We start from the raw sequence: 15348 nt of genomic DNA, 5'->3' as shown, positions 1-15348 counted from the left end.
AGTGTCATTTTGGACTTGTGGTCCAAATTTTACTGAGTCTCGAAAAGCTTGGGGTGCCGCCCCCTCACATCAGACGTCTTTGGTTACTAAAATGGAGATAGAAAGCAGCATCCATTTCCTTTTTCATGCATTGCAACTTCCATTTTCCAAATTTTGCCCTAACGGAGGCTTCTAAACTGGGCCTAATTGAATCGTTATAAGGTATTTCCAAGACGTTGTTTCTCTTCCACTTCCCCGAAAGAACTGAGTCTCTATCTTTGTCTGTGTTCTGCTGCACACAAAGAACAAACGCTGCTTTACTAATGTGACACACCGGTTCAAAAAGTCTAATACTATGCAGTAGCACTGCTATATTTTGGAAGGGGGGGGGCAGCCTGTCCTTCCAGTTATTTTAACATCCAACATTAAACTCCTTTTAATTTATGCTTTTAAACTCCTATTAAGGTATTTAAATGACTAAAAAACTGTCAAAATTGATATTTTTGTATAACTTTACCTCTCAGTTTATGAGGTTTTAAACCGTTACTGATACTTTGATTATTGAGTTCCATTGAGTACAGCAGCAACAGGTATCTTGAAAAATAAAACACGGAAGGAAGTGAACACTATTGCTCATTGAATAGCAAGAGATTGAAAAGTCTAAAAAAAGACTCTTGGTCCTATAGATTTTTGAATGTTGCTGCTTGTGTCACGTTTTCATTGATTTTAAACGTATCGTTATGTTATACGTTCCCTTGGAGTTCTAAAGTGCTTTAGCAAACTTGTCTGTTTATTCGTGTTTGAACAACACTTAACTTATGGTGTTTTGAACAGATTTTAAACTCTTTCTCAATAAGAAAAATCGGCATCAGCCACCAACAAGCTACTATTTTTCCTAAGAAAAAGCTATTCACCACCGAAAAGAAAACCGGCGTGTCATCGAGGTCTAATTTTGGGAACAATACGATTAAGGATTTCAAAAAACTACTTTGTAGAATTTTAACAAATAAATAAACTATAAGTGATAAGTTTATCAAATAATTTCTTTTCTTGTAAAAGTCCAAAGCAAAATCCGACAATTTTGATCAATGTTTGGTTAGCTAAATTCTTCCGATTATCCAGCGATTGTTCTAGCCCGAATAAGAAATCTGACAAAAATAGAACAAGGCATATCGATAAGACAGGAGCACGGATCTTTGGTCCGGAAATGCATAAGAAATATTTTTAAAATTACGTAAACTTGAAGTTTTGCAATTATTATTGCCTTGAAATGACAGGTTGAGAATAAGGTCTTCCAAATCTTTGACGCCTGACTTTTATTTCACCGCGAATAAATCAACCAAAAAGGTCATTTCTGAAATTTGACTTGCTGTTTTAACTTGTGTCACAACATAGCTATTAAAAAATACCCGTCTAGCCGAAAAAGAAAACATAATTTAACAATACTTCTTATGAAAACCAAATTGCAAGATATTGAGAACTACGCCAACTTGTTGGTAAAATATATAGATGAATAGATGTTAGTTATTTTTTCTGCTGTGTTAATTAAAATTGTATTCTTATAAAAGTTTTAAAATGAAAACGGTTGGGTTTTCCAAAAACTGAAGAAGAAGATCGAAAAATGTAAATAAAAAAAAGATATTTGATGGTGTATATTTGATGGTGGAAATGATATATCAACATATAAAAATAAGGTTAAAATCTAAATTCCTTTCGCTATAATGTGAAGTTTTTGAGTTTGAAGAAAGAAGCTGTCATGAATGAATTCAAAGCTTATGCCCTAGGCTAGGAAGATGTTTTCATGTTACTGTATCTATCTGCTCCTATTTTCAGACTTATAAAATTGCAGAAAAGAAAAGTTTGGTAAAATTCTACTTCAGCTACTTTTGGCTATCTTGGAAGGGGTTTGTGTTAGGAAAATGAAACTTTCAGGCATGGGTCTACAGGCCAAAGAATGTCCTGGGAAGTTAATTTGGAGTACATACCTCCACTCCTTCTCCCTCTAGAGGGTCCTGAAATTTGCCTACATGACAGGTCTATACCCATTGAAATTTTGACAAAACAAAATTTTACCTTAATTTTCAGTTATTTGAGCAGAATTTTAAGCCATATCAATGTTTTATTTCCAGAATTTAGGAAATGTATTTGCAGGTCTTTGAAACCTCATAAATTGGGATTGAGCAAAGTTGTTAAGCTGAAAATACTTTTCTTGTACGTCATTTAAGCAGAAGATCTAGGCTATTTTGCAAGGTTTCACTTTTACAACACAAAGATTTTCAAAGGTCTTCAAATGTCAGGACCTTCTAGAGGAGAAGTAGTGGAGGTAGATACTTCAAAATACCTTCCCAGGACATACTTTAGCCTATAGACCTATCCCTGAAAGTTTCATTTTCCTGACCTAACCCCTTTCTAAGATAGTCAAAAGTAGCTAAAGTAGAAGTTTAGGTCAATATCTTCGAAATCATATTATTGAGTCAGGAATAAAGTGAATGCACCATTCGATGCCTTTTTTTATGCTGATTACGAATATAATAAGCATTTCTATCGGAAATGAATTTCAGCCCCCCCCTATATAGGCCAATTTAGGCTTAGGTTAGGTTAGGTTGGGTTAGGTATAGCCTATATAGGGGGGGGGGGCTGAAATTCATTTCCGATAGAAATGCTTATTATATTCGTAATCAGCATAAAAAAAGGCATTGTATGGTGTATTCACTTTAGTCCTAACTCAATAATATTATTTGGTATATATTGACCAAATTTTACCATAGCCTAATAAGCATTTCTATTGGAAATGAATTTCAGCCCCCCCTATATAGGCTATACCTAACCCAACCTAACCTAACCCTGAATTGGCCTATATAGGGGGGCTGAATCTCATTTCCGATAGAAATGCTTATTATATTTGTAATCAGCATAAAAAAAGGCATCGAATGGTGTATTCACTTTAGTCCTAACTCAATAATATGATTTGGTATATATTGACCAAAGTAGGCAAGTAGCCTAGCCTATAATAGGCTATGGCTGATGTTCATACAATGCACCCTAAATTCCTGATGGTCCCATATATATTCTTGGTAGGTTTGGAGGTAAATTTGGTCAATATCTACCAAATCATATTATTGAGTTAGGACTAAAGTGAATACACCATTTGATGCCTTTTCCAGCCCTCCCCCCCTAAATATGCTCATTCTGGGTTAGGTATAGCCTAAATAGGGGGGGGGGCTGAAATTCATTTCTGATAGAAGTGCTTATTACATTTGTAATCAGCATAAAAAAAGGCATCGAACGGTGCATTCACTTTATTCCTAACTCAATAATATGATTTGGTAGATATTGACCATAAATTTTTTGCAGTTCATATTATTGACTTACAAATAAAGTAAACATACCACTCAATGCCTTTTTTATGCTCCTTATAGATATAATAATCTCTTTTATCAGAAATTCAAATTTAACCACCCCACCCCATATACCCTAAATTGCAACCACACAAAGAAGTTATCAACAATAGGCTAGTTAAGTTATTGAATATGCTAGTGGTTAGAAACATATAGGCTAACTAGGTTAGTTTATAAATAAGTTTTTCAAGAGTTCCAATTACATTCTATAGAATGTAAAAATAATTTCCAACTACACTTAGTATCAAGATAAAATAGGCTATCATGCTAGACAGTTAATAACATTTTTAAGACTCTTACACCTTTACCTACTTTATTGAATATTTGACTGTCTATGCAATATACAGAATATTTACCTAGTTGGATAATAACATAGCTTAGTGTTTTAGATATATATCCAAATAGGCAGATAAGAAGATTCTCAAAGCAGTTTTGGTTTAATATCCAACTAGCCAGATAAATTGTTTCTCTTAGGCATAGCAAGAATATCTACCTAGTTGGATAATAATTCATTTCTGTTTGGCACAGCATGAACATCTAACTAGGTGGATAATACTAAGTCTTAACACTCCTGATGTATATCAAACTAGGAAGATAAGTAAATTCCATTAGGCTATGCAGTTTTGGGATAATATCCAACTAGCCAGATAAATTGTTTCTCTTAGGCACAGCAAGAATACCTCACTAGGCTAGGTGGATAATACTAGGAGTCTTAAATCTTCTGATATATATTTAACTAGGCAGGAAGTTACTTAACTACCTAGTTGGATTAATATCAAAAGGGCTAGGACAAAGTGTTATCCACCAAGTTAGATGTTCATGCTATGTCTAAGAGAAAAAATTGTCTGAGTAGTTGGATATTATCACTAGTTTGCATGCAGAATTTACTTATTGGTCTAGTTAGATATATATCAGAAGCATTAAGTTAAAGTATTATCCACCTAGTGAGATACTAAGTTGGCTCTTATGCTTTATTGTATTTGGCTAGCAAGATAAAACTTTTTCTTTTAAATTTTAATTATTTTCCTAGTTGGATAATTTCTTATTTGCTTAAAAGGATTTTTCAGATAGTTATCTAGTTGGATAATTAGAAACTGATAACTGAAAATTAAGGTAAAATGCTGATTTGTCAAAATTTCAATAGGTATAGACCTGTCATGTAAGCAAATTTCAGGACCCTCTAGAGGGAGAAGGAGTGAATATAGTTTCCAGTAAAGTGCAAATGACGCACTAGGTTTTAGACTTTTACAGTGAGAGAAGGAGGTGATACCCAAACTCTTGTTTGTAGTTACTTTTGTTTGTTTCAAGCTTGATTAGCATATTCAATTTAAGTTTCACTCGTTTTAAGATTTATTTATTAATTCCCATCAATATCTATTGTATGTTTGTTTGCATTGATTGTTTATTTTATTTCTGTTTGTTATTTTTAATAGTCAGAAGTGATTGGAGGGCAACTAACCCCCCTCTCACACCCAAAACTCAAAACACTGCTTACATGTCAGAAGACCTAGAGCTGCCTCTTTAAACAAGGAGGAAATCACAAGGAATAGTCATCCTTTCATTTTACTAACCTAACCACTTTCCAAGATAGTCAAAAGTAGCTAAAGTAGAATTTTGCCTGAATTTGTAATAGAATCAATATTATATTTATGAAGAGCATAAAAAAGGCATCAAGTGATATGTTCATTTTATTTGTGAGTCAATAATATGAACTGCAATAAAATTACCAGCTGGGATTTATCAATAGGCCCAGGAAAGTACAATGACTTACTTATTAATGAGTGATTTTTCAAAAACAAATACTTGACTGATGGGATTTGTTATTAAGGTGATCCTGCTGCTGTGCTACCTATTCACAGAAAAGTGATTTTAAGACAGCACAGGAATTCTGTAGCCTCTTATAAGCTATCAGATGTCTCCCAAAAATGGCAGCTGAGATTTCAGTACCATCTTTTTCTTTTATTACTTTTGGCTCATCAGTTATGTTCTGTTCAGTGCTTCTACTAGCCCCAAATTTTTAGGAATTTTACCAAAAATCTTGCATAAACAGAGTAGCCTAGCTAAAATACACAGGCCAAGAAGTATCAAAGCTTTAAATTGGTTAAGGTTTATATTAATAGATTATTCAGGTAGCTAAGAAATAAACTTATCTCTATAGTTAGAACTACATCCTGAAATCAAATATACCATGCATTTGTAATGGAAACAAACTTTACCCCCATCCCTAGGCTATATATACCAATTCAGGGCACATTAGGGGGCCAGGATTAAAGTCCAAACTTACATCTATAGTCAGAATTGAACTGGTACTTTTGCATTATCTGGGCCTCTCTAAAAAGTCAAGTTTGGTTAATGCTAATGAAATAGGATAAATATATAATAGTTTAGAAACAAATTTGGGCTATATATTTGCACATTAGGGTGGGGGGTATTAAATATGTAACCTAACCTAGGTACCTTTTTCTCCCATCTAAAATCCTAAAAACCACAGTTTAATATCTTATATGTAATGCAAACCATGCTATCATTGCCTAGTCTACAGCAGTTATCATGTCAAAAACAGGTTTTATCATTGCCTTCTCTATAATGATTAAGCCAAGAGGCCCAGATAATGTAAAAGTACCATTGAACTTTACCCCTACCTCCCTAATGTGCAAATTTATACCCTGAATTGAAATATACTCTGATTTGGTATATATACAGGTGGGGGTAAAGTTCATTTCTCACATAAGTAAATGTTAAATTTGGATTCAGGATGTAATTCTGACTACAGAGGCAAGTTTATTTCTTAGCTACCTGAATAGTCTGTTAATATAAACCTTACCTTTTAATCTGATCCTGGAAATAGCCTATATAAGAAACTAAAAGAAAGAACAAAAACAATGACATTTTTACTTTTGATATGTAGCATAGCCTACTTTTATAAATCAGGAAAGCCATGCCAAGGGTTAGTGATGCCCAGGTAAAAATTAATTACAGCATCCCCTCCTGACTCAAATATAAGCAAAAAAGGTGGAATCAAAGTGAAAAATTGGACCAGAGTAGGCAAATTCTCCAGCTGCAGTACCCCAAGTCACAGTGCCTAAAGCAACTGCCCTGGTTACCCCTTCCTCCATAGGAATAGCTCTGTGAATCTGATTATCATGTTTTCTTTTAAATTTGGAGATATTTAGATTACTGAGATACAAATTAGGTGAACATACCACTCAATGCCTTTTTTATGTTCTTTTTAAATATAATAATTGGTTTACTTAGAAATTTAATTTTAATTCCTTTATGGACCTTTAAAGATGTTAGATTTTCTCTTATTTTTTGCTATATAAAAGGAAAAAAAGAGCAATTACTATTTCATTATATTCAGAATAATTGTAGCTAACACATTTCAACTACAACTCCAGTATAGCTTACTTTACTGCTGCCCCCCTTATTTATAAATATAGACTATGCCCAAATTGTATATATCCTATGTGTTTTGTGGTTCTCAGTTTTGTTGCAGGAAGCATAGCAATTTCTTAAAAAAATTTAAATTATTTGTTCAATTGGATCATGGTGCATTAATGCCTATGGATTATATAATTATATAATTCCAGCAAAATAGAATTATAATCAAATAATTCTTAATTGATATTTAAACCCTCTTTGTTATAGCAAAAAAAGAGAAAAGGTATAATCTTTAAGGGTCCATAAAGGGCTTAAGATTGAATTTTCAAGTAGAGCAACCAGAATATTAGAAAGAGCATAAAAAAGGCATCAGGTGGTATGTTCACCTAATTCATAGCTCAGTAATGGAAGTGTCTCCAAATTTTCCATGTTTCCTTATATTGTTATACACCTTTGAAAACCATTTCAAGTAGTATATTATTCTCACTCAGGCAAATCTAAGTTTTATCAGAGTCAAGATTCAGTAACCTGTTTAATAAACAAGAATGACATCATCGCAAGGTTCAATACATAAATGAAATATAACCTATTGTTAGACTTTATCTGGGACCATCAGAGAGAGGGGTAATGTGTACAGTATCAAAAGCAACCAGGGTATTTAGAAATAGCCTAGCATAAAATAAGGAGTATATCCTAGGGGTACTACTTTTGTTTGTTTAGTATCAGTGATGTTGTTTGGGGGGGGGGGGCAATTCCCCCCAATAATGTTGAGAAAAAAATTATTATTTATCCCATGCCCTTTGACTATCCAGATATGGACCCCTCTTGCCCCCTCCCCCAATAAAAATGCTGGAGACTTGCCCCTCTTTAGCATGTTTCCTACTGGAGAGTAGAACTACTAAATAGTGATCTGATTTTTGGATATAAGCCTAGAATTGGTGCTGTTGAGAAGGAAACATGTTCAGAAAACAGTTCTTGCTTCATAGTATGCAGAATAATTGTAGTTAACATATTTTGACTGTTTAGCAACTGTTCCAATGACATTTTGACTGTTCCAATAGATAAAATCAATTTAGGGGAAAGCATAGCCTCCGGGGTCGGAGTTGTCAACGTTGTTAAAGGGTCTCCATTCACAAGATTCTCGGTCGTCAGATTGTTGGTTGCCCTGGACTCGGTAGTATTGGTTCTCATTCTTGATCATTTGTACTTCATAGTTTTTAATAAGAAAGAAGGTTTTTTGGCTAATTTCAGGACAGCAGTAAGCCACTCCTCTCCATCCCTAGCAGGGGCCAACTATATCTACTACTGATAATGCGTTCTTTTGGGGTCCTACATCACCTGCAATTTTCCCATTGCTGGGAAAAGGTTTGTGACTGGTGGGACGTATCCATATGCTGATGGGCCCTGCCCAGTGCACATCAGAGGGGCCTTCCACCTCCTCTGCTTGAACTTATGGCCCCCAGACGTGGGTGCTCCAGCAATATTTCAAGACCCCCAGAGACCAGGTCCTCCCTTGGTCCGCGCCTCTCTACCAAGAGGTGCCCTGTGTATCTACAGGACATTCCCTTATCCGCCACCTGGGGATTTGCTGAGTGGCCTGGGAGAGGCCCCAAAACTCAGAAGGCTGTATAAGTCAGAAAATTTATAATGGAATATTTTTTTTCTACCTAATTTAAGAAACCTTGTAAAAAATTACCATATTTAAAATCTTCTATAAATGTTACTATGCTAATCACTATCACAAAAGTGTCCCAGTCCCCTCCCTTAATAGACCAGGCTGTGTAGCCCTTGGCTAATACAAAATTTGGTAAAATGCCTCTTAACTACATTGCTTTCCAAGATAGCAAAAAGTCACTAAAATCTGCCCAAAACATTGCTGATTTTGTTGTTTTTTAGTTTGGCTTTGTTTGACACAATGAACCAACACTTGGTGGAAAATAAGCCCCTAAAATTCATATCCTTAGTGAACCTATAACTATCAGTGAATTTTCAATAAATGGTTACAGAAATGCTTACATTAATGTAGTGCCAATTAAATAGTAGCCTGCCAATAATGGTTTCATTTCTGTGTATATCAATTTAAAACAAACATGCTGAAGATACCACAAATTCATAATTCTCATATAAGCATTATTTAGTTAATATCAAAGACCACACTGCCTTTCCATGATGATAAATAACAGTTCAAATAGGGATAAATCCTTTTATTAGACAGCAAAAAAAAACCAATAAAAAAATATACTGGATATTTAAATCACATGCACAGTGATCATCATCAGCAGTAATACTAAAATAAAACAATTATTACCAATGATATATATATATATATATATATATATATATATATATATATATATATATATATATATATATATATTATTTCCCATATATATATAATGTTATAAATAATCACATCAAACACAAAATAATGGATAGTGATGTTGATGGACAACTAGAAATCACTGCAAACAGGAGTTTGGCTTTTCCCCTTTCCATAAAGTAAATTGTCTGAAGATTATTGCATCATTTTATTTAAACTATTAAAACTACTTTATTAAAACGTTTTATTAAAAACTATGTGTGTTTTGAACAGTGTTCTATAATTTTCAAAATATCAACAAAAAAATAAAATTAAAACCATAATTATCAAGGTGACTGTTAATTTTAATGATATTAATTCCTAAAAATCTCAACAATTCAATGTTCAAAATTTTCTTAAATTTCATAATTTTGGGTTGTTTTATAATTAATTTAAAAAAACTTTCCACAAAACAAGTTTTTCAAAGAAAAGTAAAGTGCTCCTTTAAGCCAAGAATGGACAGAGTCACATAATCTTCCAAGCATAAAACTACCACAAATCACTACCAATAAATAAATTATACTCGAAACAAACAGAAATTACAATAAACAGCCAAGTCAAACTCAAAACAAGCAAAAATTAATAAGAGTTGGGTCTGATAACCCCCATGTCTTCTCAAGACCAGACATAATTTGCACTTAACTGACAATAAAATACATTTTAAATGTTTCCACTTTTTTTTGTCTCATAAATAAAAAAACATCAAAACTTTAAGGAATAAATATCAGTATATGTCAATTAACCTGACAATCCACAGTCATTTTTTTTTTCAGTAAAGTGCAAACTATGTTTTGATTGTCCACAAAACTTGTTTTGTGGGAAAACTTTTTTAAATTAATTTCTGTTTGTATGTTATTGACATAACCTTTTTCATGGGAAAAAATATATTTTACAATTATTCAGTTTGTTTCTATAAGAATCCATAGTATAGGTTGCTATTTGTATGTTGAATTCAAAATGAACTGAAATTATAATTGCACCCTTTTGGCAATCTGTATACACATAACGCGTTTTGATTTAGTTCAACACTCCCCTGAACATTCTCTGAAAGGTTCATCCGAATACCCTTTGTCTTCTTGGAAAGTAGAGTTCAAACATGCATATTTTTCTCAATAACATGCACTATGTGTAAACAGTGAACAAATTGCCTAACTTACAGCCCTTGTCCTGAGGACTGTGGGGAGGTTGACATCCCCAAAGACATAATTACTGGATCTTTGAACAATGCTGAACAAAATAACCCTCTTAAAATTTCGATCAGATATGTTTTGGGGAATGATAGGCTGGGGGGGGGGGATCTGATTGCCCTCCACTCACTTTTGACTCTTAAAAAGGGCACTAAAATTTCCAATCAAATGAGCTCCATCCAATCCAAAGCTTATACAACTACCCATTCCCTAAAAGCCTTACATCCCTGAGCATAAATTACAACCCTTTCCCATAGGCTCTGGGGGATTGTGCCCACCCTAAAGACATCTATATGATTTTTGGACTATTGGTAACAAAATGGGCATCTCACAATTTCAATTGAATGTGTTTTGGGATAAGAGGATGTCAGGGAGGGGAGCTAGTTGTTCTCTGTCAAGTTTGACTCTTATCAGGGTACTAGAACTATGTATTTCAAATCAAATGAACTTCTTCTGAAGTTCACATGACCATGCCTTCCATAAAAACTTTACATGCCCCTGTGGCATAACTTACAACCCTTACCCCCAGATTCTGGGGGATTCTGTTCGCACCAAAGGCCTTATTATATGAACTTTGGACTTTTTTGAACAAACGGCTATCTTCAAACCTTTATTTGGATGCATTTGTGGAAAATATGACAGGGGGGGGGGCTGCTGCCCCTAATCACATTGACTCTTAAAAAGAGAATTAAACATCTGATTTCCAATCCAATGAGCTCCTCTGGAGTTTATACAACAACCCTTTGCATAAAAACATTATATGCACTTGGGCATAACTTACAACCCTTGCTCCAAGGGCTGTGGAGGAAGGGGGGTTGTCATCCCAAAAACATAATTTCCAGATCTGTCAACTAGCCTATGCTGAACAAAATGGCTATCTAAAAATTTTGATTAGATGTGTTTTGGGAATTGATGAGCATGGGGAGGGGGCTTGTTTTCCTCTAATTGCTTGTGACTATTTAAAAAGGCCTTTTCAATTTCCAATTGAATGAGCCTTTTTTAACATTTCTATGACAACAAATGGCTATCTCAAAATTTCTATCAGATGCATTTCGGGAAAATACAAGGTGTGGAGAGGGGGTTATTCATCCTCTAATCACTCTGAATCTTTCAAAGGGTACTAGAACTTCTGATTACCAATCCAATGAGCCCCCTCCAAAGTTATACAACCACCCTTTCTATAAAAACCTTATAAACCCCAGGGCATAAGTTACAACCCTAGCCCTGAGGGATGTAGGGGGTGGGGTTTGTCATCCTCAAAGACATAATTCCAGGACCTATTAACTATGCTGAACTAAATGTCTATCTGAAAATTTTGATTGGATGTGTTTGAGGAAATGATGGGCTGGGGGGGGGGCCAGTTACCCTCCAATCATTTTTGACTCTTAAAAGAGGCACTAGTCCATCAATTTTCAATCAAGTGAGCCTTTTTTGAAGTTTCTGTGACAACAAATGGCCATATAAAAATTTCTATCATATGTATTTCAGGAAAATCCAAAGCATATGGGGAGGGGGTGGATATCCACCCTTCATTCTCATTGAATCTTATAAAGGGCACTAGAAATTCTGATTATCAATCCAATGAGCCTCCTCTGAAGTCTATACAATTGCCTTTTTATATAAACCTTATATGCCCCCCGGCATAACTTCCAACCCTTGCGCTGAGGGCTGTGGGGGGGGGTCATCCTTAAAGACATGATTTCTGGACCATTCAACTACGTAGAACAAATTTACTATCTCAAGATGTTGATTGGATGTGTTTGGGGAAATGGTGGGCATGGGAGGGGTGTTAGTTGCCCTCCAGTCACTTTTGACTATTAATAAGAGCACTAGCACTTTTAATTTCCAATCGAACGAGCCCTTTTCGAAGTTTCTACAACAACTCCTTTGATACGCCCTGGTCTAAAACCAAAAAAAAAAACATTTTGCCCACATTGCTCCTTATTTAGGCTGCGCTATTGTGTTGCCTACGATTATAAAAAGGCTAAAATATATTGGCCTTCTCATACCTCATTAATGTTTATCTTTTTCTGAACAATGTTTTGCAAAAATGAGCTCAGGTAGTTTATTTTCTGATCAAAATAAAGTATAGAATTTTCCCAAATAAACTCTGCTTCTATTATAGTAAAAAGTATGGGTGTTTTGAACAGTGTAGTTTAATTTTCCAAACGTCAACCAAAAAAACTAAACTAAAATCACTATAGTTGTCAAGATGACTGGAATTTTTTTTTTTAATGAACCTAATATTTAGTATGTAATGATATAAGTTCCTAAAAATCTCAATAATTTAAAGTTCAAAATTTTCTTGAATTTCAGAATTTTTGGGTCAATTTTATAAAAAAGGATAAAATATATTTGCCTCCTCATACCTCATTCTTTACATTAAAGCTTACCTTTTCCTAAGTTCAAGTTCAAGTTAATTTAATGTCTCAATAAATTACTGCAAGAAAGAATAACACTTTTACAATTAGAAGAAATTTAAAAGAAAATATTTACAGGTGGTTCCTCCACAGTGAGTTATACTCGAAAAGAGGCAACCTAAAAAAAAAATAAAAGAAATAATAATAATAAAAAAAAATGATAAAAAGAAATAATAATACACTAGATATACTGGGAAGAAAATGAGACACCACACTGAAACAACTAATAGATAGTGTAAAACTATACAATACTCTATAACCATTAATTTTGTTGGATAAATAGTCTATAAAAGGGTCCATTTCTCATGAATTACATCTACATTTAGGCATAAATGGTATACTGTATTCAAGTAAGGTCTTTGAGACTTTGAGGTATATATCATTTCAATAGTTGTTAGAACTCTTCATTGCTAGTATTTCAACCTACTTGTGCCAGAATTGCTGTTTGCTGGCCAAGATGCTAGAAGACCACACTTTCTTGCAATATTATCTCTTTTGTTCTATAAAAAAGGTATTAGATTTTTAAATATTAATTTGAATGAACCCTGCTTCTGGTTCATTACAATCATCAGTGAAAAAAACATTTGTGACCTTCCTTCTTTGGAACTTACTTACTTACTTAGAACTTGTTTTTTTTTTTTTGAAACAATAACTAATATCCAATTCTGTAGATAATAGCCATGACAATACCTGGGGATGAAGGAATATTAGAGATTAAATTACCCTCTCCCTCCTATATTTATATGAAGTTTTGCTGAAAATTAGGAAATTTGTACATAAAAATCCCATTCTGAGGCTTCACCCCCCCCCCCCCCCCTCTCATACAAAAATCCACTGATTCTGCTTCATACTAGCATCACTGTGTATAATTTTATGAGTCAACTCTCTTATCTGAAGCTTTAAAATAAGTGCCTGTATTATTTTACGGACTACTTATGGACTATGGACTTATGGACTATTATAAGTATGGACTACTTATGGTCTATTTTATGGACTACTTTCATTTTTAGGAATAAATGCACCATCATGTGGCAATATGACCTCTGAAACTGGGAAGTACAAGAAATAGTTTTTCTATAATTAAAATTGATTGGCTGGCTTAAAATTTTTACTTTATAGCAGTTTTTCTCTTTGGGCCAATAATGCTGTTTTGTGCCATAAATTAGCAGAAAAGCCAATTGTTTGTGATGCAGTCTCTTATGCTGCTTAAAAAGAATCCTACAAATTTCAGTTTGTTTTGAATAAGCTGTCTCTGGATAATCTAGGATTATTACCTGAGGAATAAAAAAAAAAAAATAAACATTTATCCTTGATCATCATTCTCCGAAAAATATTGTATTCTTCAAGGATTGAAATCTATGCGGTTTGAATTTGATCCTTTAATTATCGTCGAGATTTCTCCCCTTTTTGGGATTTTTTTTACCCCTTATTCAAAAGTTTGGTAATTTTTTCTGGCTTGTAACTTGTGATGGGTAAATATAAATTTGATTCGTTTCACATGTTTTTAATCAGGGTAATGCATTTTGCCATCAAAGCAGCCTTTTTTTTCAGTTTTGGTTAGGCCCTACTATTACAATAAGTTGCTTCTTACTTACACTTTTTTTTACCATGAATTATCTGGGTTGCAGCAGGAACTAGCAACCTAGTAAGAGATTTGATAAGGGTTATGGTACCTGTTGATTGTCATGTACCAGCTACAAGCACATTAAATTATGGTGTCAACTTTAAATAAAGGTAAATGGCTTGACAGTCTACTAAGGTTTAACACATATGACATATATGATATAGCTTTTGTATTAATAACATTGTCGTATCAATTTTCATCACCCTTAAGTAGATGTCATCAGCAAACCACCTCCCAGTACCCTCAAAAACTGTCAAAAAGTTAAAATTTTGCATAAAAAAACTTATAATTCTGGTTATAAGTTGCATTCTACTAAGATTGCTAGAAGAGGTAACATGTCATCAAGAAGTACATTACCTTAAGGTGTTTTTCTTTTCGAGTCCAAAACTTTGAGATCCAAGTCCAAAATTGGACTTGTAGTTAAAGAAAAATCTTGAAGTTATGTAGCAAGATTTTCCAGTCCAAAATATATTTTGTCTTTATCTTATCATTATGCTACATTTTTCAGGATTGTTTCTTCTGGTTGAGACAATAATCTCAACGTAATGACAGTGATTTAGGGTTTACACCATGGCTTTAACACCAAATTCTTCAATGCCTGATGAAGTCCGATGTTCCTTTACTCTGCGAGAAGGCGCATATAAGCTTGCTACCAGGCATGAATTCAGTAAGCCTATGAGAAATATACCTGCTTATACCCAGACAACAACAGGATATCAACCAACAAACCAAGTAGCCACTGTAAATCCTCATGTGAGAGTATCCTCTGTCACAATTTCTAGCAGCAGTAGTGTTACTCTTTTGTGCTATAATTTTGGAAAGGAAATTCATGTTTGTTCTCAATCTAGTCTTAAGCAGGTAGGATCTTTTTTCTAAATACTTTATAATTTTAGTATTTATTTACTTTAAAGTATTAAAATTAAATACTTTAAAGTATTGAATTATTAAGCAGTTTAAATTATTAAACATTATATAAATTAATAAATTATTAAATACTTTA

The 15348-nt window shown here is 33.7% G+C and overlaps 1 protein-coding gene across 3 annotated transcripts in view; it reads left to right on the top strand.

Annotated features, from left to right (window-relative positions):
* The first annotated feature begins 1398 nt into the window (after positions 1–1398).
* The window catches only part of LOC148950775 (WD repeat-containing protein 20), a 72572-nt gene continuing 58622 nt past the window's right edge, over positions 1399–15348 (top strand). The window contains exons 1-2 of one of the 3 annotated variants that reach the window (XM_089090447.1): positions 1399–1498; positions 14857–15206. In XM_089090447.1, the coding sequence (XP_088946573.1) occupies positions 14919–15206 (288 nt within the window). In that variant the 5' untranslated portion in view covers positions 1399–1498; positions 14857–14918. Of the gene's footprint in view, positions 1499–1566; positions 1674–14856; positions 15207–15348 lie in introns of those variants that run through there. The other 2 variants (XM_089090446.1, XM_089090448.1) reach the window with 2 other exon arrangements.

The sequence above is a fragment of the Artemia sp. Qi Xiang Cuo genome, chromosome 6 (genome assembly GCF_049724085.1).
Source record: "Artemia sp. Qi Xiang Cuo chromosome 6, ASM4972408v1, whole genome shotgun sequence".
In the NCBI taxonomy this organism is placed as follows: domain Eukaryota; kingdom Metazoa; phylum Arthropoda; class Branchiopoda; order Anostraca; family Artemiidae; genus Artemia; species Artemia sp. Qi Xiang Cuo.
Note: the sequence above shows the minus strand (reverse complement) of the source record. Positions and strands in the feature narration are given on the sequence as shown.